This window comes from Benincasa hispida, chromosome 6 (assembly GCF_009727055.1).
Source record: "Benincasa hispida cultivar B227 chromosome 6, ASM972705v1, whole genome shotgun sequence".
NCBI classification, from domain to species: domain Eukaryota; kingdom Viridiplantae; phylum Streptophyta; class Magnoliopsida; order Cucurbitales; family Cucurbitaceae; genus Benincasa; species Benincasa hispida.
In genome coordinates this window covers 14214114-14238695 of record NC_052354.1, presented here as the reverse complement: position 1 = coordinate 14238695, position 24582 = coordinate 14214114, and the positions used below count along the sequence as shown (strand labels likewise).

Below are 24582 nucleotides of genomic sequence, written 5' to 3'. Positions count from 1 at the left end.
AAGGGCTGATTCCGAGGCTTGAACAATGTGGTGTCACACCTTCTCTTGGCCCGAGAAGGGTTTTGTCATGGTTGGACTGTGACTTATTGTTCATTGGAGGGATCAGTGGTACTTAAGGAGTTAGATGTAACTATAGAGGTAAAACGGTAATTTTGGCTCAACTGTACTTATGAGCAATTTGTGAAGGGTCATCGTACTGTTGACTGGTTATATCCAATGGACACAGAAATATATTTGTAGTGCAAAGAGTTCAGTTGTCGGTCTTTAGTGGAATGCCCAATAGTTAATGGATGTTGAATAATTTAATTAAAGGAGTTTAATTAATTAATTATTCAAGTACCATTTGAGCTTCAAGCGATAGGTCCATGAGGTCTCCTCTGTAGCTCAATAAGAATTAAATAAGAATCAATTTTGAATTAATTTGAATTGTTCAAATTATTTGAGGGAATTAATTATATGTGATATAATTAATTTAATTTAATTATATATGATATGATTAATATAATGTATTGATACAATATTAAACTATAGGTTATATGTTTTATGTCATGTAACCTATAGTTACATATATATATATATATATAATAGTCTTATTTAAATTTAAAATAATTTTTTATTTTTATGTTTATTTTTGAATTAATGGGAGGGAAATAACTTCCCTCCCTTAACCTCTCTCAATTCACTACGTGTAAGTGTGGTGTTATGGGTTTTTATTGATCTTCACAAATTCTGTGGAAGAAGATACAAAAAACTCTCTATGTAAAAAATTGAACATAGAAATCTCCCAGAAAGAACACTCCCCTCTCAATTCATCTCAATCTTCCTCTCAATCTTCCTCTCTCCCAAAATTCCAAGAGCCCATACAACTCCTTGGATTCTCATCCTAGAGAATGCAGAGGGAACACTTTTGGTGGTGGCCATTTGGATTTGTTCGTGATATTTTGGAGAAGAGGATACACGAGAAGAAAAGGTTTTTTAAAGGTAAGGGTTTTCTTCAAACCCTAATTTTTCCTTTTCACTTTTAATTTTGGCATGCTGTAAATTTTGATTGTATGCATAATTGTTCTGTTTATTCTATAAAATTCGTTGCTCTATAAAAGTTGGAATTTGGGACTGATCCCCGCTTCCGCAATGGACCTTCACCGATTCCTTCAATAGGGATAAGGTTGGGTACCTTATCCTAGTGACACTATGGATACGACTCACTTTGTATTTAATACAAACGCAATGATCCAACGTGTTCATGTAGGTGACACACGAGTTGGGGCATCCTATGCAATGAGTTTGCATAAGATCGGACGGCAAAATAGTAACCACTAAATGTAACACCATTAACTAGTTTGATTCCTATTTCAATTGAATGACCTAGGCAACTTAATGTTAATCCTCAGTGTATTATGAACTCCTATTCATGAGGGATTGTTCTTTGATTTGTATGGGGGAAAGTGGCCAATTTTCCGATTCAATAAGCCTACCATTTTAGGGACAAGACCGAGTGAAAAGTTGGAACATAATAGTACAAGATGAAATTTGCTCATTCTCGACTTCAGGGTAAGTAGACGAGTGTCCCCTTTAGTGGTGTCTCCGAGACTTGAACAAAAAGCCCTACCCTCTCATTGGCTCGAGAGGGGTTCTGTTTATTGGTTGGACCATAAACGGGTTGTTCATTATAGGAACACTGGTACTTAGGGATACAAATGTAACTCCAGGGTAAAATGGTAATTTGACCCAGTTGGTGTTATGGACACTCATGAAGGACTAATTGTTGTTATTGGTTGTATCCGTGAACACATAAATATATTTATAGTGTGAAGAGTGCAGCTATCGGTCTTTAGCAGAGTGCCCAATAGTTAATGAATATGGATTAATTTAATTAAAGAGTTTAATTAATTAATCTCATATCATTGAAGTTTCTGATCTGTATATCCATAAGATCCCCTTGTTAGCTCACCAAAGAAAAAGAGGAATGATTTGAATTGTTCAAATCAATTGATGGAATAACATATTAATGGGATTAATATGTTATGGTTAATTATAGACCTAATCTATAATTAAGAAAGAAATATTTGAATAGGATTCAAGTATTAAATTCTTACGAATTTGATTCATAAAAAATTAATTAGTTAATTTTAAGAGGTGGAGACAAATAAACATATGATGTTTATTAATTAATTAAATATATATATTAAATTAGATTTAGTTTGTATAAGACCGGACCATGAAATGTTTAGTCTCATTATATAACACCGTTCATAATAGAGACTTTCATTTCACCAAGTTGACCATAGGTAACATGACCTTAATCCTGAGTGACTTGTGAACTCTTGTCTATGAGGGCGGTCCTTTGATTTGTATTGGTGAGAGTGGCCAGATCGCCGACTCAACAAGCCTACCATTTTGGGGATTCGTCTGATTGGGGAGTTGGGAACACAACTACACAAGATGGAATTCACTCCTTCCCCGAAGTAGGGTTAAATAGATAAATTACTTCCTTAAGGGCTGATTCTGAGTCTTGACAATGTGGCGCCACACCCTCTCTTGGCCTGAGAGGGGTTTAGTCAGAGTGGGACTATGATCTATTGTTCATTAGAGGGAGCAGTGGTACTTAAGGAGTTAGATGTAACTACAAGGGCAAAACGGTATTCTAGCCCAGATGTACTTATGAGTAATTTGTGAAGAGTCATCGTACTGTTAATTGATTATATCCAATGGACACAAAAATATATTTGTAGTGTAAAGAGTGCAACTATCGGTCTTTAGTGGAGTGTCCAACAGTTAACGGATGGTGGATAATGTAATTAAAGAGTTTAATTATTTATTCACAGGCCCATAAGGTTCCTTTGGTAGCTCAAAAGAATTTAGTTGAGAATCAGTTTTTGGGTTAATTTGAATTGTTCAAATTAATAAGAGGGAATTTAATTATATATGATTCAAGTATATATGATATAATTGTTATAATGTATTTGATACATTATAGTTTAATTGGAGGAAATAAATATTTGAATGGGATTCAAATATATTTACTATGAATGTGATTCATAGTTGTTAAATTTAATATGAATATGATTTATATTAATTGCCATAAAATAGAGATAAGGAACTTTAGTTTATATTGTATATGATACAATATTAAAACTATATGTTATGTGTTATATTTGATATAACATATAGTTTAATATAAATAAGATATGATAAGTTAGTTATCATATTTATTTATATTAATTTTATTATTTCCGATAATAATTCCTAATTTCTCTACAACAACCTTAGTGGGTGGTTAATTGGTTTTTTATGACAAAAGAAAGAAAAAAAAAAGAAATTTGTTTCTCTTCTTCCTCACAAGACTAACGTAGAGCACTATACGATTAAAGAATAGAAACGTTCTGTATTCTCAATCTTCTTCCTCCTCCAAACCAAAATAGTCAGAGTCCACCACTCCTTGACTCTCACCCTGAGAATACCAAAGGCTCCTAGTGGTTGTGTCTCTTGTTGGTTCGAGAATTCTTGAAAAGGGTCTTCGAGTTTGTTGTTGTTTTTTAGTTCGTAAGCGTTTGAGGGATTTACAAGAAGAAAAGTTCTTCAAAGGTAGTATCTCTTGAATCCTTTTCTTTTTTCATGCATGCTATAATTTATACATAGAATGCATATCTTGTATGTTTACTGTAAATTTAGTTTTTAAATCAAAATGGAATTTGTACGATTCGTTTCCACTCAAATATCTCTATAAAACAGGTTCCTTCACTATAGACCCTTTAGGTTATTACTTGAACATTATCCATTTGTATGTCCACTATATACTGTTTAAGTCTCATGAAATGACCTTGGATTTTTCTCGTAATGGATAGTTCGTTATTGCATATTTAAGATAATCAATTATTATATCAAATAACAAATTAACTACGAGGCTTTAGGGCATAAATTTCAACATAGTATATAAGTCAAGTGTTTCAGTATTACAAAAAAGTGCATCATTATCAAGTTTATCACTAGTATATCAATCAAGTATATCAGTATCAAGTATATCAATCAAATGTATTAAGTTTATTAACATTATAAACGAGTGCATGATTGACTAATTTATCGAAAATTTTATTAGTTAAGTGCATCATTATCAAGTATATCAGCCAAATGTATCAAGTTTATACAACAAAAACATCAAAGCATTAAGTTTCCTAAGAATAGTGTATCAAGATATATCAATAGTATATCAAGTGAAGATAATAGTGTATCAAGTATATCGAGTACATATGAGTAGTAAGGGCATTTGCGACATTTTACATCTTTCATATGTGGGTTAGGCTTCATTTTTGTTTTTTGTTTTTTGTTTTTTGTTTTGTTTTTTTTTTTTTTTTTTTTTTTTTTTTTTTTTTTTTGCAAAGGATTTCTATATAGAAGGTCTTAATTGTAGGTCTATATTATACTATTGTCTTCTATATTCAATTTATTTCAAATATAACCCAATGGACTATAAATTTTCACTAATAATGGAGCCTATTTACCATCAAGGCCTCATCCATGATTTTTATAAAACAAAAAATTAAAAATAGTTACCTAGGGTTTTGCGTATCCATGTGCCCATCAATGTTTCTTTCAAAAAAGGAAAAATAGTTGAAATCCCCTAATTCATTCTCCTTCTTTCTCCTAATTGAATCCTCTCTTCCTCCTCACTCTCTTTTTCTTCTTTCCAATGATGCAAGTTGCAAGCGGTTGGCGATGGACAAAGCTTGAGATTGCCAAGAGAGGAATTGACGTTGTCGTTCAATGTGACTTCGCGATAGAGCATGATCGTAGGCTCGAATGATGGTGGTGCAGTTGTCAATTACAGGTGAATAGTGATTGATGGAGGTTGCCATCATCGTTAGGTTCTCTCACGATCTGGGGAGGCATATGCTCGCGTGAAAGAAGAAGATGGGGGTCATGCGGCTGAGTGAGAAAGTTAAATATTTTCTTCTCTTTTTTTTCATACTCATATATAAACCATATGTATCTAAGTTTATTTCAAATAATTCATATATATCTGAATTTGTTTGAAATAATTCATATATATCTGGTCGATCTAGTCTAAGGTTGAAAATGGATGGACAATTGATCTAGGTGTATTTGTACATTTTGTTTTCAATTTCAATTTTAAATATATATGGATTTATTGTGGCTGCAATATCATCTACCACTATTGTTTAAATATAGTTAATATATAATATGCGACTGTATATTGTAAATTGTAAATTCATACAGTTTTCCCTACAATATATATCACATATACAATCGAATATTTGTATATATATTGTAGGGGAAAAATTACTAACACATTCATAGCACTAACTTATTTCATAGTACTAACTTAAGAATTTGAACTCTACAAATTCTATTAGTTTTTTTTAAAAAAATAATTTGATCTAATTTGTAGCAAATAATATGAGGTACATATCTGTAAAATAACTAAATATACATGTGTATATATGACAAAGTATGTAGAATATATAATTCAATTGAAAGGAGACTAAAATTAAAATATGGTGTACATATTATATAACCATAAATTTATACTTCTTCTAAATGTATTTGAAATAACCTCATATATATTTGAATTACCATTGTATATATTTGAAATGAGTCTCGTATATATAGATAAAAGAGAAAAAACAAATATTTGAAACCATTCAACATCCGTACAATGGTTAACTAAATCTCATTAAGAAGATGAAAGAACACCCTTACAATTAAGAAAAAGAAAATCTCATCAGTCATAAATTAAAAAAAATAGAAAGAATTGTAAGATTTTCTAAAATTATCTCTAGAAGTGTTGAATGAAAATTTTGAAATTTAAGTACATTTATGAAATATATGACCCAAAGATAATTTTTTATTTTAAAACCTCTTCTTACAAATAATAAATATGTGGGATATGCGTAAATGCCTATTTTCTAAACTTAAATCTCTATTCGTCTTTCCTCCATAAATTTTATTAACTTATTTACCTGTTTTAATTAGGGTTCTTTGGACAACTGGTCAAAATCTAATGGACCTTTTAAAAAATGACCATCAAACTTTTTCTTTGAATAAATGGCCAAACAATTGTTTTAGATTTTTTAATAGAATTGATCAAATATCAAAAATACCCCAACAAAATATCTAGCTAAAATACTAACAAATTAAAATTTCAAATAAAAACAAACAAATCCCTCAAATTAAGGAATGTTGGTGATTTCTGGTAGTGAACCAACTTTGAAAATTCAACTCCTAAAAACAAGCAAAAGAATGGTTATTAACAACAAAGTAACAAATATATTACCTAACATAAAATTCTTTGATACGGTAAAAGTTTCAAAAATTGTGTCAAAAGAAGTATATATCTAATTTGGAATACAAAAATATTATGTATATGAAAATAAAACCTAATTTGGGATCTCCATCATATGTCATATACTCACTCACCCCACTTCTTTATTAACCAACAAACCCTCTATGTTTTATTAATTATCTATTTTCGTATTTATAAGGAGGGTATTTGTTTTGTCTTATTTTCCTCATTCATTTACTTCATATTCATAGCATTTCACGTATGTGTTCTACTATAAAATGCTAGATTTCTCTTCATAGTTTTGCCACACAAATACCTTATACTAAAATTAGCTAAAATTTTCATTACTCTTTTAGTAATACAAAATACCTAAGACAATTTAAATTAGACTATATTAATCTTATACCTTGTAACAACAAAAAAAATACCTTTTAACACCTAAAAAAACAACTAAAGTGAGTTATATTGTGCTATGAAAATAGCTTATATTCAAAATACACCATCGAAAATCTTCCTCAAATCTACAATGATAATGGAGAAAAATCTCATCCATGTTTTTAAAAAATTATTAAAATCTACAAATGCAGATACAATGTACTTTGGATGAATAAACTCTAATCCAATAATTATAGGATATAACCCAAAACAACAACGAAATCAATAATAGCATTTAATACCTGCAAAAACCAACACATCTCCCCACATAAACCTTCCATATTCCAACGAGAAATCCTTCAATAAACCACCTTCCATCTTCAAACTTCCATATTCAATGCAAACCTTCCCATATCCCCAATCTTTCATCTCCAACCTTTCATGTCCATCGAAAACCCTCCCACCCCCACCTTTCATCTCCATCCTTCCAATACCCCCATTCAATCCTCTAAAACACCTCCATATCGCAAACCTTTTAGAACTCATCACCAATATTACAAAAAATGGACTACGATACATATCGAAACAAATGGAAAATGAGTCAAATCATGAGTTTGACCCACAAATTTCATGTATAAGATGATTTATGTTACCGAATCGAATTCGTTCTAAATTGGAACATTTGGATTCATGGATTAAAAGAAAAAACTATTTTTTGAACTACAGAAAAAGTTCGAAAAAGAAACCTTATTGTTGGAGAAGGAGCTCGAAGAGAATATTTGATAGTTGAGTTAAATAGTTGATAACTTGAAATTGGGAGAAGAAAAGATTGGTTCTCGTTGTTTTTCCATTTAATTGAGAAGAGAAATGGTTTTGAACAAAAAAGGGAAGATGAAGAGTTTGGTTTTCTAAATCAAAAACAAATTTAACGAAGAAAGATAAACGATCTTCCACGTGTAGATTTGCCAAAAATACATGAAGATATAACTATTTGATTGAGGGTTCCTACATATAACATTCTGGCCATAAATCATAAAATTAAAAAATTGGTTATATTTTCAAATGGACATCTCGTTTTAGCCATTCTGCGCAATTTCTCTTTCAATTATACCATTCTTTTATTTGTCTTGATTGATTAAAACTAAAAGATTCTGATATGGTCCTTCAAAAGTTGCATGTTTTAGTTATACAACTTTTTTTTTTTAAACGGGTGGTGATCAATTTACATGTCATAATACTTACATCATCTTTGATAATCATTAAAAAAAAAAAAAACTAAACTTATAAACATTACTTTCATCTATAAATTCCTTTATTTTTTATTCACTTTTTAAAGATGCTTCTAAATTGATGGGTAGATATGACAATTCGAGCACAAATTAAGTCAATTGGACGAGTCACGTCGTCTTCTTGATAATTGCAAGCCAGTTCACTCGCACTAATGTGATGTTATGTCTAACACACTTTGATGCCTTAGTAATTATTTGATCAAAGTTGTAGTAGATTGAGTATGATATAGAATTATAGATAACATACCTTAATCAGAGATTGCTTCTTTTAATGTAAACATTTCAACATGAGTATTAGGACGGATCATTTTTTAAAATATTTTACTTCAAAAAATTATTTAGAAAAGTACAAAATATTTATGAAAATATGGTTGTTTTTCTTGATAAGAGAGATCTGAATGGAAAAAAATGGTTGCTGTTGTCGGTGTCACACCTGAGGCAATCTTGATGAACAAAATGACCTAAATACCCTTATTTTCTTTGTTTGATTTTTCTTTGTCGTTTATGATAACTATATTTTAACTTAATATCAACCATAAAAAATTTTATTTAATTTTTGGTTTCAAGCAATATATATTACATTCTTAACTTTTATAATTGTATCAAATAAATATATAAAGCAATTAAGTTTATATTTGATAGATCTCCAAATTTTATAAAGACTAAAAATCACTTTTAGTTTATAAACTCTCGTAAAAGTAATAATTTAGTTAGTGAATTTTGGTTTGTAACAATTTAGATCCTAAACTTTACTATATAACAATCTAGTTTCTTTATATTAAATTTTGTAATAATTTAGCCCCTATCGTAGAAATTAGTGTTAAGGTTTAATGAGATTTTTTTTGCATAAATAAACCGATGAACAAGTTAGAGACTCAATGTTTTTATATACTAAAATATCTACATAATAAATTAATAAATTTTGACATCTAATTTTGATGAATTTTCTATGTTAGGGACTATGTTGTTACAAATTTGAAAGTACAAAAATCAAATCAATACATATTAAGTCAAGGGGTTAAATTGTTACAAAATTAAAAGTATAGGACTCAATCATTATAAACCAAAATTTAGGGAATAAATTGTTACTTTCATTAAAGTTTAGGGACCAACAATGTTTTTTAACCTTTTGTAGAGTATCTAAGAATTTATACAATTTCACTTTTGTGTTTAATAAGTTTTTTTTTAGTGTGTTCAAAATATATGTAATATTTTTTATGTATACACTTTTGTGTTTACCATTTTGGATTTCACTCTATATTTATCATATGGGGAGCCTAAAGAGTCTATATGTATACTATTTTAGGGACAAGACCAAGTGAGGAGCTGAGAACATAATAATACAAGATGAATTTCGCTCATTCCCGATTTTAGGGTAAGTAGATGATTGTTCCTGGTGTCTCTGAGACTTGAACAAAGGATCCCTACCCTCTCACTGGCCCGAGAGGGTTTCTCTTTAATAGTTGGACCATAAAAGATTGTTCATGAGAGAAGCACTAGTACGTAAGAATACAGAGGTAAATATAATTGAATATGACTCGCATGTAGGTTAAATTAAATTGTGATATTTAATTTAGTAATTAATTAATTGGAAGATTAATTAATTATTAATTTGATTTGATGTAATTGAATTAAAACTATAGGTTATGTGAGAGATATTCATCTAAATATGATTTAAATGAAATTATTAATTAAATTAGATGAAAACTTTATAAGTTTAGTTCAAATAACCCAAACCAACCCGAACTAGTGGGAAACACTAAGTTATTGTATTGATAATAAAGTTATTATATTGACAATACATTTTAATTAACATTGTATTTATTTTCTAATTCTATAAATAATAATAATAACAGCAACGTATTTTATCTATCTATGCTAGCTAAAAGGGACTATGAAGAAGAAACATTTTATTTCCTTTTTAGCCTATTTTAGTGATTAATTATAAGAGTACCATTCATTTGATTTCCCCTCCTACCCCTTTTAGTTGACGGTGGATATAGGGAGATCATAGATAATTTCACATTTAAACTATTAAATAAACTGTTTTTAAAAAAATACCATATTAAATACTTTGTTTTATCATTGAAAATAAATAATGATATTTTGGTTAAAATTAAAGTTTGAAAATTTATTGAAATCGGTTTCAAAATATTACAATTTTACTCTTGACATTTGATTTTTCTTTCAATTTGGTCTCTAGATTTCAAAATTTATATTTTTGAACATTGATTTTCCATTGAATACCCATTTTTCTGTCTTTAATGTTAATGTATGCTAATAAATTTAATTTAATTAAATGAATTATAATTAATTGAGTTTCATTGTTTTTTCATCACTTTTAAAATTGAATTTAAAATTTCACGTCATAATTATTTTAGATTAATTGTGATTAAAAATGTAAATCATTTAGTCTAGGGACCAAATTGAAATAAAAATCAAATTTTAAGTGTAAAATTGTAATATTACTAATTTGAGCTTTATGTGTGTAAGTGTTACCAATTTAATTTAGTAGTTAGTAATTATTAAAGTATATATTAGCTTTTATTTCTAATTGCATCGAACCATAAATTTATTTTATTTATAACATTTGATTAATTTTAGATTTTGCTACAATTTTTAATTGTGTTCACATTATGTTTAAAGGTATATAAGTCATCTTTATCTAAGAAAAGATATATAAATGAATTAGTTCAATTTGAATTTTTTGAATTAACCTATTGGTTTAAGAAAAAGAAAGGAAAAGAAGAAAGAGAATAAAATGTGAGTCATGAGTGGAGATTATTGGATATTGAGAGAGAAGAGAAGAGAATGTAATTACTGCAAAACTACAATATTTTTCTAAATATTTTTAAAAGTATCACATTTTCATAAATACTTTTAAAAATTACAATATAATTCTAATTTTACCTATTAGGACCGTACAAATAATATATAGTTTTCACTTTAAAAAATCATTGGTAAACTATATTTTCTTTTACAATTTTTTATTTTAAGAAAATTTCAACAAATATACTTATTTACTTATTTAAAAGTTACATAATATTTATTAGTGTTTATAATTGTTGTGTTGATTTAAAATTCTATATCCTAAAGCATCTAAAATCTTCCTCAATAATAAAGTTTCATTTAAGATGAAGTGATCCCAAACTCCAATATTTCACCCATTGTCAAAATTTTAACTCTAAATTGGCCACATAAATGCAAGATGGGCTCAAAATAAATGAGATTGGCTTTTAGATATTTTCTCTATAATTATCATTTGCTCTTCTTTAAACTCACTACCAATTCTTAGATTTTTGGAGTGATGACACAGGCACATTCTCTTCACTAATCCATGGCAAATTTTTGCTGCAACTAGGAATTTAGGTTCACGTTCATCCCAATAAATTTATTTATTCAGTTGGGTGTCAGCCTCCAGCCTCACAGACAGAACGATGTGTCGAATTGCAATAAGGAGATGATTAGCGACACGGTTCATCAGTCATCGGAATTAGCTCTCCTACCCCAACTGCACCCCATTTAATAGCCTACTTCCCAACCTCCCACTTCAAACCCAGAAACTTTTTCCAATTTTAAATTCACACCCATTTGCGGATCTCATCAGAAAACCATTTTTTTTGGTTCTGGGTCTTCTCATTCTGCTCTTTTCAGGATCTGGGTACAAATAATAGGCTTATTCCCCAACTGGGTCTCTAATTTGGCTGCAAAAATGAAGGTCTCGGTAGTTTCCCGCAGCGGGAGAGAGGTTGTTAAAGGGGGTATTCAACTTAGCGACTCTGTAAGTGTTTCGATTTTGATTGATTTACTGTTTTTTTATCACTTCCCTTCTCGATTCTTGATAGGATGAGAAGAGTACAACTTGTTTTGGTGGCTGTGTTCTGTTTGTAGACCTACCAATTTGGCTTCTTACAGATGAGTTGAAGACGGGACTTTAAGTTTCATGGAAATTGATGTTTTGTTTTTTGCAGGCTTCAGTGGCAGATCTACAGGATGCGATTTATAAGAGAAGTGAGTGCAAGATAGTAGAATGCCTTCTTTAATTGTGTTGCACACATGCTCTTTTATTAGCTTAGATTTGCATTTTTATGGTAGTGAGTGACAGGGTGGAAAAATTCGAACCGGCATATGCCTTGAATTGTTGAGCTTTGCTCTAGTTACTTAAGTCATGCATCTGCTTGTGGTTTGCCCATTTATTTGTAGTTATTAAAAGGATAAATCTAAAAATTAAATTCAGCCTAGCCTAGCAGTTTAATTTTTGGGTATGAATTGCTGAGGACTCAAAATTTTGTTACTAGTACGTAAATGGTAAAGTATTTGAAGAAGTCCATTGTATTCTTCCTGTGCCATGCTTCCAGAAAATTAGTCTTTATAACTTCTATGATTACAGAAGATGAGAATAGGCCTTCTGTGCTCGGGTATGCTGATCTTTCTGGCTTTTTACAACTATATGTTTATCGTTCTTGATTATATTGCATAGAGTTATCATTTCTCTAGACTTACGATAGGCAAAGGATGAAATGATTTCGTTATAGATGGTTAGTTGCCTTTTGATTTCGTAGAATGGGGTTTAAAATACATTTTTGGGGCTCAATATGATTTTTAATGCACCTTAACGGCTTTAAATAAATGTTCATATCAGCATGGTTGTGGTGTGAAAACTAATGAAAAGTATCTTTCCTCTCATTTTTCTTACAAAATGCATACTTGGCATTCTAGATGCTACATAGGCAATCCCTCCCCTCCCCATCCCTAGCAAGGTGATAGCCCCCCAATTGTAAAAGTGTATATGCATACGTATGTAGTGGGCCCCAAGGTATTTTGTTAGATAGAACGTGCTAGAAAGATTGTTATTTAGGTGGTTTTGCTTGCTGGGGGTATCTTTTGACAATTCTGTGTATTCTCTTTAGAGAATTGGGAGAGGTAACCTTCCTAGTACCTTGCTATCTTATCATAAATAAAATTGTTGGGCGAGGACTATTGCAAGGTTTTTTTCTTTCTTTCTTTTTTTTTTTTGGTCATAAATTTTAGAGGAATCATTGTCAAAAAATTGAATGAAGAGGTATCTTTTTCAGTATTACTACATAAATTTGTATTTCAACCAACGAGGAGTGCATTAGAATAGCTGCTAAATCCAAATGGTTATCATACTACCATGATGGTATATTTTGTTTCCTCTAATATTCTGCAGTTGCTTCATGCCTTCTGGCTTTTAGTATGCATTGTGGCTAGAGTGGGGAATTTTCTTATTAAGAAAAGAAAACCATGCTTTGCAGGCTTATGCAGTTCCGTTTGCATTATCTACCTGATATTTACTTTGAAGATCAGCATTGTTGTGACATGGCTCTCTTATTGTTGTCAGCTAAGATTAGACATGAAGTCCCTTAACATTTATTGTAGAATCCTCCACCCCACTATGAGTTTTACGAAGAAGGAAAAACAAAAGGGAATTTAAAACTACTTAGACTTGATAGTCTCTTACCTATAGTTCTTATAGTTATACCTGGAACATTTGATATTTTTGCTCGATATTGTTACATGTTTCTTAAGCAGTGGAAAGTTTCCTGTCATTTAGGATGCATACATGTAGTTCGATGTCAGTTTTTATGTAAAGTGCAGCTATCTGATTTCCTTGTTTTGTTGAAACAGCCAAAAAGTTCTACCCGGCTAGGCAAAGGCTAACTCTTCCCATTCAACCTGGTTCAAAGGAGAGGCCTACTGTTCTTAACTACAAGAAAAGCCTCAGAGAATATTGTAGCGACAACTCGGACAACATAACTGTTATCTTCAAGGACTTGGGCCCACAAGTTTCTTATCGTACGCTCTTTTTCTGGGAATACTTGGGTCCCTTGATCCTCTACCCCATCTTTTACTACTTCCCTGTATATCAGTTCTTTGGCTACAAGGCAGAACGTGTCATCCATCCGGTTCAGACGTATGCAATGTACTACTGGTGTTTTCACTACTTCAAACGAATCATGGAAACATTTTTTGTGCATAGGTTCAGCCATGCAACCTCACCACTTTCGAATGTGTTCCGAAACTGTGCTTACTACTGGTCCTTTGGCTCGTATATTGCATATTATGTCAATCACCCACTTTATACCCCTGTTGGTGACCTACAAATGAAGATTGGCTTTGCATTTGGTTTGCTGTGTCAACTGTCAAACTTCTACTGTCATATCTTACTGAGAAAATTGCGGAGTCCTGAGGGCAATGGGGGATATCAAATCCCCAAGGGGTTTCTGTTCAACATTGTGACGTGTGCAAATTACACAACAGAAATATATCAGTGGGTAGGCTTCAATATAGCTACACAGACTTTTGCTGGTTATGTCTTTCTTGTGGTTGCTGCTCTTATCATGACTAACTGGGCCCTCGCAAAGCACCGTCGCCTCAAGAAGGTATCATCTAACTCATCTTTTCTAGCCGTTTAAGCTTTTAGGTCTAGTGGTAATTCACTATAATTAACTTACTATAGTGACCAACCCAGTGCCCCAAACACCTCCTAAAGGGGTTTTTAAGTTGATAGGTTAGAACCTACTAATCCTTTTTCATGTATGGGTAACACTGTCCCTTGCTAGTGGCCTTAGGACCTAACACAAGATCTAATAAATGAATTATCCCTATTAACTGGAGAATTGATACTACAACAGATTGAAAATAGTATTTCTAGCTTTGCTGATATATTGAATCACTACTAAATTCAAAAGCTTAAACCAATAGATTATTAGAAACTTTTGATATCCTTTGCACTATGTTTTGGGATGCTCTGAGCTTAAACGTGTGGTTCCCTTGGACTAAACTTATCACATGTTTGGATCTTGGTAGAGGGTTTTGAAGGGGCAGTAGTTTTGGGTTTTGCAAATTTCTTTAGAAGCATTTTTGTAGTGATTTTGCCTCTCATTTGAACTTGAATTGTTTTGTATCTTCAGCTGTTTGATGGGAAAGAGGGAAGGCCAAAGTATCCACGCAGATGGGTGATTCTTCCTCCATTTCTGTAGAAGGATTTGGTGGCCTCATCATCCATTCTATCTCAAGCTGGTAGCTTTAGATTTAAACATTAAAAATGTCCCTTGAAAGACATAGACAAGGCAAAGACATCATTTTTTCCAAATGCAATTTATGTTCTTTTGTTTTAGTCTAAACATTATGGACAATGGTCCTTTTGTTTTGCTTTGGAGTTTAGTGTATTGTTGGTGATTGATGGTTGCATGTTTTCTTTTCATAGACTTTCCAACTCTCTCGGTTTTTTTTTTTTTTTTTTTTGACAATTTGGGAATGAATCGAACCTAGGTCGATAGTACAAATACTATGTCGATTATACTCATTTTGATATATTTTAGATGCTTATAAGTTATTGTTCTAATAGAATTCTGGCACTACAAAAAAGGGGGAAATGTAAAATAAAATAAAATCAAAACTTCGGTACCATTCTAAATAATATGGTGTTGCTCTTTTTTTAGTACAATAATTGTGAGTATGGAGATTAAATTTCGATCTCTAAGGAGAAAAGTTGAGCTAAGCTTATTTTAGTTATGGTGTCAGACTTGATTAAAAATATTTCAGTTTTTTGAAATAATTATTAAATGACATCCTTTTCTTGTCAATTGAAAGTTTTCTTTCTTCTATTTTGATAAAACATTTGCGTTTTCAATATTTTAAAGGGGAAAATGGATAAAGGCTCATTCTTTACCATTAATTATTATTATTATTATTATTATTTGAGTTGAACTATGTGGGGGTGGATATTTGAACTTTTTAGTTGAGTTATGTTGATGTAGACAAATATATTTGTTTTGTACTTAAATACTACATTATAGAAATTTTATGTTTAACTAATTCAGCTATGTTTAGGTTGAAGTTAAAAAATATAGTGTTTTTTCAAACTATTGACAAAAATGGGTTATATGGAAAAGTATTATGGGAAAGTATTTTTAAAAATATGTGAGAATGGAAAGTATTGACAAAAGTAGAGTAGTGAAATCATGTACGGGGTACACGATTAACCAGTTAGCATCACGTCGACTGACTTGGTTGACCAGTTGCATGGAGACTCATGAGATGGGTCCATGATTTTTTTTCTTTTTTTTTTTTAAAAAAAATAGATTGACTAACTTTTTTAATCGGAGATGTACAACAATATTAAGACTTAAGGACCGGGTCCACAAATTCCTTTATTATTAAGCTTAATTATATATTTAATCTATAATGAAAACATAATTATTCTACACTCATATTAAAAAAAGATGTTATAATATTAAATAAGATTTACAATTAGTTCTTTAATTTGAAAATAGAAATTTACATGAAATTTAAAAACGACCCCCTGGCAGTTACCCCACATAGGAGTTGTCTTCGTGTCCCTCTAAATTAGGTTCACCCTAGCAACATTGAGTCGCCTTGTTTGTTGAATAATAGTTTCTATGTTGACTAATGTTTGGTGACACATTGAACCCAACTTTGGTAGGTTGTGTTGCACTGAATATTATTGTACATCTCCGATAAAATTATTCTGTACGATAAAAAAAAAAATATTAAACAATATTCATATCATATATATGGAAAATATCTGATTTTAAATCTCTTACCATGTAGTAATAGTAAGCACGCGTCAGGTGTGATAAATTGCCTCGTGATTGAATCATACTAGGAAAAGTACATCTGATACAGCTAGCTCATTTGTTATTTCTCCTTGTGCACAATGATCATGTCGTCCATGCCAATAGGATATATATTCCGCGTGGATTCGATGCCAGTTTTGGCCGTGCTTACCTCCCAAATCAATCCGGTGTAGTGCTGAGAGTGTATAAGACAAACGAAGGTATCGTTTGTCGCAGACTGAACTGTCTAAACACACGATCAAGTTGGATAAATCCGATTTGTGCAACCTCAAGAAAACCTGCCTGTTCAACGTAGGGAATAATACGTTGATCAAATGAGATAATATATTGTGCAGATGCCTCCCTTCTCCTACAACTCAAAACTATGGTAGAAGAACTATCCCATATCGATTGTGAACTATGCGTATTTTGTTGATATAGTTTTACAGGATTAGAAGAACCAGGCTCCATGTTCAAATTACATTATATAATAAAATCTATCACATAAAAGATACATAAAAAGATACAATTACATGAAAAATAAATTCATTACATAAAATAAAACTATTACATAAAAAAATATAAGTACATAAAACATATAATTACATGAAAACTACAATTACATAAAAAAAATATAAGTACATAAAAGATACACCTAATGACCCGAAGACGAAATACCTAATGTACGTTGTGGACAAGTACGTCTGTTATGTCTTCTCTTTTGCAAATTGTACATCGAACTTTTTTGGCTTGCCTCTCTCCAATCTATTTCATTATGAATGCGCGTACTTTTTGGCCAACCCTATTCTCTTAGTAAGTCCGCATTCGGGCGAACTTCTATAAATGATAATCCTGGCCAATAATCTGGGTGTTCTATTGGATGAAAGCGACCTTCATAACATCGCTTGAAATTGGACAATTTGTAGCATTCATCAATAAGTGGTATGTATGTCAAACACATGTAATTACAAACTGCAATTACATGAGAGCATGGAATCTTGAATGACTACCAGTTATTACAAGAATAAGTTCCTTCTTTCAAGCTCAAAACTTGTGTGTTGTCCTTTATAGGGAGAAATCATACTTATGTCAGTTTGTACTTCAAAAGTTTGACTTTTCCTGTCAATAGATGTCACTGTATGCGCAGATCCTCGTTTTTCTCACCTCTTAAGTTTTCTCAGGGCACATTCTGTATACATGTCCCCAAGATCGAGTGCTTCATTGATTTCTTGTCTTCGACGTTCAAAATACAGTATTGTGCGATAAAATGCTAGCCTAACCAAAGTAATTGGTAACATTCTAGCACCTTTGAAAATACCATTCATGCATTGCATGTCTGAGTTATTGTTGATTTCCTACCTTAAACACCAAATCTTTTAGTTGCTTTGATTTATATTTCGTATTAAAATTACTGGCAACATGGCGAAGATAATATCGATGGTATGCTCTAGGTTCACTCCAACCAATTTCCTCATTATTAATTGCAGCAAGAATGCCCTTATGTCGAAATCAAGCAAATACCATCTCTTTGGATAACATATTCACACAATGCCTACAAAAACCATGACCAACTGGACGAATTTTCACCTCCAACAATAGCAAAAGCAAGGGAAAATATATGCCCGTTTACATCAATAGATAAGGCGGTCAATAATTTCCGTAGAGACGAGTTCCATCGATCTGGATTAATGGCTTACAATGTTTGAACCATTCTCTTGCAAGACCGAAGGACGACAAAAAATAGTCGTACCTGGCACATCGGACAAAAGGAAATACCAATCTGATCGTATTTTTAGATTGTAATGAACAAGAGCACTCAACCAATACGAAAGCTCTAAATATGATTTTTCCCAATCACCAAACACAACAATCAACGCTTTTCTCTTGGCTTGCCACACCCGTCTATAATTAACAGCAATCTTCTTTAATATTAAATATATTAAACTACAATTATCTACCCATATACTCATTTCCTCCAATGTTGACCCTAGTTCACATGTTGAATTTGTAATTTTTCAATCTATTTGGGTGAACATGTGCGACGGTACCAACTCAAGATCATGTTCCCCACTACTATCGTTTCCAAATAATTCATCAACTTCAACATCAATATTACTATCTCCACCATTTCCAAGTTCAAGAATTACTAAATCTTCCGGACACCTCGGCATATTTATTATGATTTTATTATGATTTTTTCAACTATTATAGTTGACAAAAAAAAAATATGTTAATATGTCAACCCAACAAAATCCAATTTCTAAGTTCAACATATAAGATCTAAATATTATACATTTAAATCAACCCAAATCTAAGATCCATAAACTATACATTTAAATCCGCCTAAATAAAAACAAAATAGTATATCCATGAATCATACATTTGCCTAAATGCAAACAAAATAATATATATATATATATATATGAAGCAATCCTCATTTTTATAAACATATACATATATTTTAAGTTCCAACATAATCATCCAACAAATTAACCCAACAAATAGGTCAACCTAATCATCCAACAAAGTAACCCAACAAAATCTAATTTCTAAGTTCAATATATATCCAAAAATAAATCATGGATCCATAAACTACACATTTGGTTCAGTCTAAATGCAAACAAAATGATACATATATGAAGATTATATATTTAAATCATGGATCCATAAACTATATATTTTCGAACTTGATCCTCACTTTTATAAAAAAAATACATATATTGGGAAAAATTAAAGAAAAAACTTTATCTCAGGCAAAGAAACACTTCAGATGAAGAAAACCCTTAGGTAGATTGACTCACGGTGGCAGCAACAAGAGAAAAAGCGACGCCATAGAGGTTTTTAGATGGTTTTCAGATGATGTTTGGATGGAGGAAGAAGGATTTAGTAGTTTTCGGATGGAAGAAGAAGAAGAGGCACCACCGTTTAATGTAGAGCAAAGTCGTGTATCCGATACACGACTTAAGGTAATCGTGTACCTGGTACACGATTTAGGTGTAATCGTGTACCTTATACACAATTAAAAAACCTATTTTTGTCAATCTTTTCGGTCCTATCCTATTTTTGTTAATATATATCAAAATAACATTATTAAAAAAAAATTCCTATGATTATGAATTCAATCAAAGATAATTTAGCTAATATTAGTATCAACAATTTGATTTTTCTACTTCTACCATTGTTGATCTAAAAAGAAAAACATGTGAGCATGTAGATTTTGATTCTTTAATTTTATGGTTGATGGTATAATGTCTTAGTTTGTGATGTTCATTTAGGGAGTGAGAAAAAAATTCATCCTAAGTTAAACAAACAGTCAACCCTGTTCCCCATTTCTCATTGTCTCTTTTTTAATTTATTACAATAATTATTGTTATGTAATTATTATTATATAATATTATATTTAAATTTAAATTTTTTTTAATGGTCAAGATAATGAATATATTTAAATTGAATAATATATATATATGGATAATTTGGTAGGTAATTATTTCCTTCTACCAATAAATTTGAGTCAATTCGCTAAATTTAAATTGTCTATGTAAAATTAATCATATTAAAAATAGTAAGAAATTTAATTATCTAGGCCCGTTTTAGTAACCAGTGTTTTGTTTTTTTAAATTAAGTTTATGACACTACTCCCAATTCTAAATTTCTTTTTTTGTTATCTATTTTTCACCAATAATTTATAAAACCAAGACAAATTTTGATAATTAAAAAAAGTAACTTTCAAAAAGTTGTTTTTGTTTTTGGATTTTGACTAAAAATTTAACCATCGTATTATATGCAAATTAAGAAATATGAATGATATAGACTTAATTTTAAAAAGCAAAAACAAAAAATCAAATGTTACCAAACAGGGTCTCCACCGAGAACCCAATCCCAAGGATAAGAAAATGAAATGGAGAGTGCATGAGTGGGATAGGAACAAGGACAGAGACGAAGAAGCCATCACTAACCCACACTTAGACTCAATTTTCATGATAACATAGATCAAATACACGTGCAATTGTTGTAGTGGAATAAAGTATTAGGTCAAATCCATGGCCATTGTTTCTTTTTTTTCTCCTCCACCAATGTCATCGGAGGCTCCGACGATGTAGTGACGGCGAGATCGACCTCCATCTCCGACGATTCTGCAACAACAATGATTTTGGGCCTCGTCTGATGACTCTCCAACAAAACAATCTCCTCTGACGAAGTTGCAAACTCCGGGGTCTAGTTTTAAATTTTCTATTCTTTTCTCTGTTCGAATTTTTAATGGTACATTGGAGTTGAAGCATACACCACCTGAAACGATTTTCCATATCAACCATAACTTGTCTTCTCTATCTTCCATTCTTTCTAATTTCTTCAATAATTTTAACTTCTATTTTCTGCACTATGTTGTTGGATGATGATGGGTTAAGATATTTGGATGATTTGTGATATGATGTTGGGATAATTGGATGAGGTAGAATAGTGATAAATATGGCTATGGTAGGATGATGAATGTGGAAGTGGTAATGGTGGCGATCTCCGACCGCTATCTATAGTTTGGCTTCTTCCCTATAACATCATTCGAGGATTTTGATACCACTTTGATGTAGCCGAATAAAGTATAAGGCTAAATCAGAAAATTTATCCTTTAAAATTGAGAGAACACCTTTCAAAAGAACCGAATGTTCTAGATTCAAAAGTTTCTTATTACAAACCTAAAGTGACTATTTATAACCTTATAAAAAAATAAGAAAATTAACTATTTATTATAAAATACTAATTAATCTAAAACTCAAATATACTAATTATCGTAGAATTCTCCTCGTGAGCGATCATTTCAAAAAATAAATAATTATAAAAATTAAAGCTCATGAACTATATAATACTCAAGGGTCATATCTCAAGATTTTGGAATAATAATTATAATCTTTAAATAGTTGAAAGTAAAACTTGAAATAAGATTGGATGAAAAAATGGATAAAAAATAAAATTAACTTTTAGTCCCTAAACCTTCAAAGTTTAATAATTTAATCACAAATCTTTGATTTGTAGCAATTTACTTTCAAATTTGTAATAATTTAGTTTTTGAATTTGCATATAACAATTTAGTTTTTATACTTTCAAATGTTTTAGAATTTAGTTATTTTGAAAAATCTCGTCAAACTTAATTGTCATTTTTTAATGACTAAGTCTTGATAATTTATAAATAAATCCAATCCTCAATCAATTTATTCATCTACACATATAAGAAATTTCAGTAAATCATAATAGTATTTATCAAGACAATCTTTACAAATTATAAATTATTACCAACTTAAATTTAGAAACTAAATTATTAAAATTGAAAAAAAAAAAAAAAAAAAACTATGATGGATTCAATTTGATGAATGAAATGAGTGGTGGAAGAAAGTTTGAAGAGCAAAGCAATAACAACCCCAAGAAATAGGAAGGGCATCCCAATGAAGTCGCAAATCCAGTGAGTGATTACCACAAGAACCTCTCATTTTTCTCTCCCTCTTATGAAAATCCCCCTTTTAATTCCTTCTTTATAATTATAATTAATAATAAATAATAATTACCCCTTCCTTCCCTTTCTCCCTTGGAAGCCTCTCTCCTCTCTCCTTCACTTTTTTCAAAGGTTTTTTCTATTTGCTTCCCCTTCTCTTTCTTCTTCTTATTTCCTCATTACCCATCTCCTTTTCTTGGTATTCTTCTTCTTTCTTCTCTCTTGTTTTTCTGGACCAATAACATTTTTCAAAAGGTTTTTCTTCATTGCTGGATATGTTTGTGTATTAATGAAATTGATTTTATCTTATGGCGTTGGAATTAATTGAGTGTATTATCATGTTACTCCATCATGAGAATCTATTAGGATAAGACTGATGATTTCGATGCTAATGTATGAACAATGAATAAGAAACCTATAAAAAGAACAACATATTATATGTCTTTTGCAGTGTATTATGTGTCTTTTCAATACCAAAGTGATGTGGGGGCTTGGGCCTATTTGAAGATAGAAAGTGTATTGGCTCTGCTAAATGTTTAGGCTCACTTTTGGCGATTAACTTATTCATCCCTAGAAAAAATAGTCACAACCATTCTACGTTATAGAGCCGGTACGGAATAGTTTTTGAAAACACTTGAAAAGTCATTCTAGATATACCCTTATATTTATCATTGGATGTTAGCGTTCCAATGACATGCAGTGAATCTTCTTGTCTGGAAAGTTGTTTTTTTCCCAGCTAATAGTAACTTCTCTAACAGGTATAAAAGATGGCAGATGCAGAGGACATTCAGCCTCTTGTGTGTGATAATGGAACAGGAATGGTTAAGGTAGACTTTTCTAAAAGACAAAAAGAATGAATTATATTATACGTTTGGTTAATACCTCTTCTTCTTTGTGCCATTGTTTTAGGCTGGATTTGCTGGGGATGATGCTCCTCGGGCAGTCTTCCCTAGCATTGTTGGTCGTCCTCGTCACACCGGTGTGATGGTTGGCATGGGCCAGAAAGATGCTTATGTTGGTGATGAAGCTCAATCCAAGCGTGGTATTTTGACCCTGAAATACCCAATTGAGCATGGTATTGTGAGCAACTGGGATGATATGGAAAAGATATGGCATCACACGTTCTATAATGAGCTTCGTGTTGCCCCAGAGGAGCATCCTGTACTCCTAACTGAGGCTCCTCTCAACCCCAAAGCTAACCGTGAAAAGATGACTCAAATCATGTTTGAGACCTTTAACACTCCTGCCATGTATGTAGCTATTCAAGCTGTCCTTTCACTGTATGCCAGTGGTCGAACAACTGGTAAGGCTTCATTATATCATTTACATTGTCTATGTTCATATTATAAAGTTCACCGTTGTTGAAGATTGAATAAGGTTCGAAAGTTCGATGCTTTGATTTGATTGTCTTGCCAACGTAATGATGTTTTCTTGTAGATTTGAAATGATTTCTTGACATGTTGTGAGGCTACCGGATTGGTATATTAGGCAATTACTCTTCTTCTCAAAGGGATTGTTTTGTTTTCTATGATGTAGGTATTGTGTTGGACTCTGGTGATGGTGTCAGTCATACAGTCCCCATCTACGAGGGTTATGCTCTTCCACACGCCATTCTTCGACTCGACCTTGCTGGCCGTGATCTTACTGATAACTTGATGAAAATTCTCACGGAGCGTGGTTATTCATTCACCACCACAGCAGAGCGTGAAATTGTGAGAGATATGAAGGAAAAGCTATCATACATCGCCCTTGACTACGAGCAGGAGCTTGAAACATCCAAAACCAGTTCATCAGTTGAAAAGAGCTATGAGTTGCCTGATGGACAAGTCATCACAATTGGCGCCGAGCGTTTTAGATGCCCGGAAGTTCTTTTCCAACCATCCATGATCGGAATGGAAGCTGCAGGTATTCATGAAACCACATATAATTCCATCATGAAGTGCGACGTGGATATCAGGAAGGATCTGTATGGCAACATTGTCCTCTCCGGTGGTTCGACCATGTTTTCGGGAATTGCCGATAGAATGAGCAAGGAAATCTCTGCATTGGCTCCAAGCAGCATGAAGATCAAGGTGGTAGCACCTCCAGAGAGAAAATATAGTGTCTGGATTGGTGGTTCTATCTTGGCTTCTCTGAGTACCTTCCAGCAGGTTGATATTATTCATAAGACCTTCACAAATGCTTTCAATTTTGCTTTCACTTGTTTTTCTATACTTATCGTTGTCTTGTTTCTTTTCCTGCAGATGTGGATTGCAAAGGCAGAGTATGATGAATCTGGGCCATCAATTGTGCACAGGAAATGCTTCTAAAATGACAAGAAACAGAACGATTAAGACATGGGAGTACTGTTATTTTTAAGTCTCGGAAGGAAATTTTCGTTCTAGATTTACTATCCTTCTCTATTGTTCTAATATTGAAATAATTGATTTCAAGAACGTATTGGAGTTGGTTGCCGAGACCGTACCATTCTTTTATTAATATTTATTTCGTCTCTACTTGCTTACCAAAATTATTCTCGTAAATGAACTTGTA

The 24582-nt window shown here is 31.7% G+C and overlaps 2 protein-coding genes and 1 long non-coding RNA gene across 3 annotated transcripts; 2 read left to right on the top strand and 1 right to left on the bottom strand.

Annotated features, from left to right (window-relative positions):
* Nucleotides 1-11226: 11226 nt before the first annotated feature.
* LOC120079933 (very-long-chain enoyl-CoA reductase) lies at nt 11227-15197 on the top strand. The gene is made up of 4 exons (XM_039034394.1): nt 11227-11746; nt 11937-11976; nt 13615-14369; nt 14901-15197. Exons 1-4 carry the CDS (start codon nt 11678-11680, stop codon nt 14967-14969), a joined length of 933 nt encoding a protein of 310 aa, XP_038890322.1. The 5' UTR covers nt 11227-11677; the 3' UTR covers nt 14970-15197.
* Nucleotides 15198-20509: 5312 nt separating this feature from the next.
* LOC120079720 lies at nt 20510-23069 on the bottom strand. The gene is made up of 2 exons (XR_005482331.1): nt 22933-23069; nt 20510-20855 (listed from the first exon to the last, which is right to left on the bottom strand). It is a non-coding gene; the product is annotated as an uncharacterized LOC120079720 (long non-coding RNA).
* Nucleotides 22020-24559, top strand: LOC120079718 (actin-1-like). Its single transcript, XM_039034051.1, has 5 exons — nt 22020-22182; nt 22809-22877; nt 22960-23353; nt 23587-24200; nt 24294-24559. The coding sequence occupies exons 2-5, from the start codon at nt 22818-22820 to the stop codon at nt 24357-24359; spliced, it is 1134 nt and encodes a 377-aa protein (XP_038889979.1). The 5' UTR covers nt 22020-22182; nt 22809-22817; the 3' UTR covers nt 24360-24559.
* The last annotated feature ends 23 nt before the right edge of the window (nt 24560-24582 follow it).

Excerpts from the sequence above, each read along its gene's own strand:
- LOC120079933 (XM_039034394.1), top strand. The coding sequence starts at position 11,678 with ATGAAGGTCTCGGTAGTTTCCCGCAGCGGGAGAGAGGTTGTTAAAGGG. Across the intron at positions 11,747-11,936 it reads GTATTCAACTTAGCGACTCT|GCTTCAGTGGCAGATCTACA; the intron begins GTAAGTGTTTCG and ends TGTTTTTTGCAG. Across the intron at positions 14,370-14,900 it reads AGCACCGTCGCCTCAAGAAG|CTGTTTGATGGGAAAGAGGG; the intron begins GTATCATCTAAC and ends TTGTATCTTCAG.
- LOC120079718 (XM_039034051.1), top strand. The coding sequence starts at position 22,818 with ATGGCAGATGCAGAGGACATTCAGCCTCTTGTGTGTGATAATGGAACA. Across the intron at positions 22,878-22,959 it reads ATGGAACAGGAATGGTTAAG|GCTGGATTTGCTGGGGATGA; the intron begins GTAGACTTTTCT and ends CCATTGTTTTAG. Across the intron at positions 24,201-24,293 it reads CTCTGAGTACCTTCCAGCAG|ATGTGGATTGCAAAGGCAGA; the intron begins GTTGATATTATT and ends CTTTTCCTGCAG.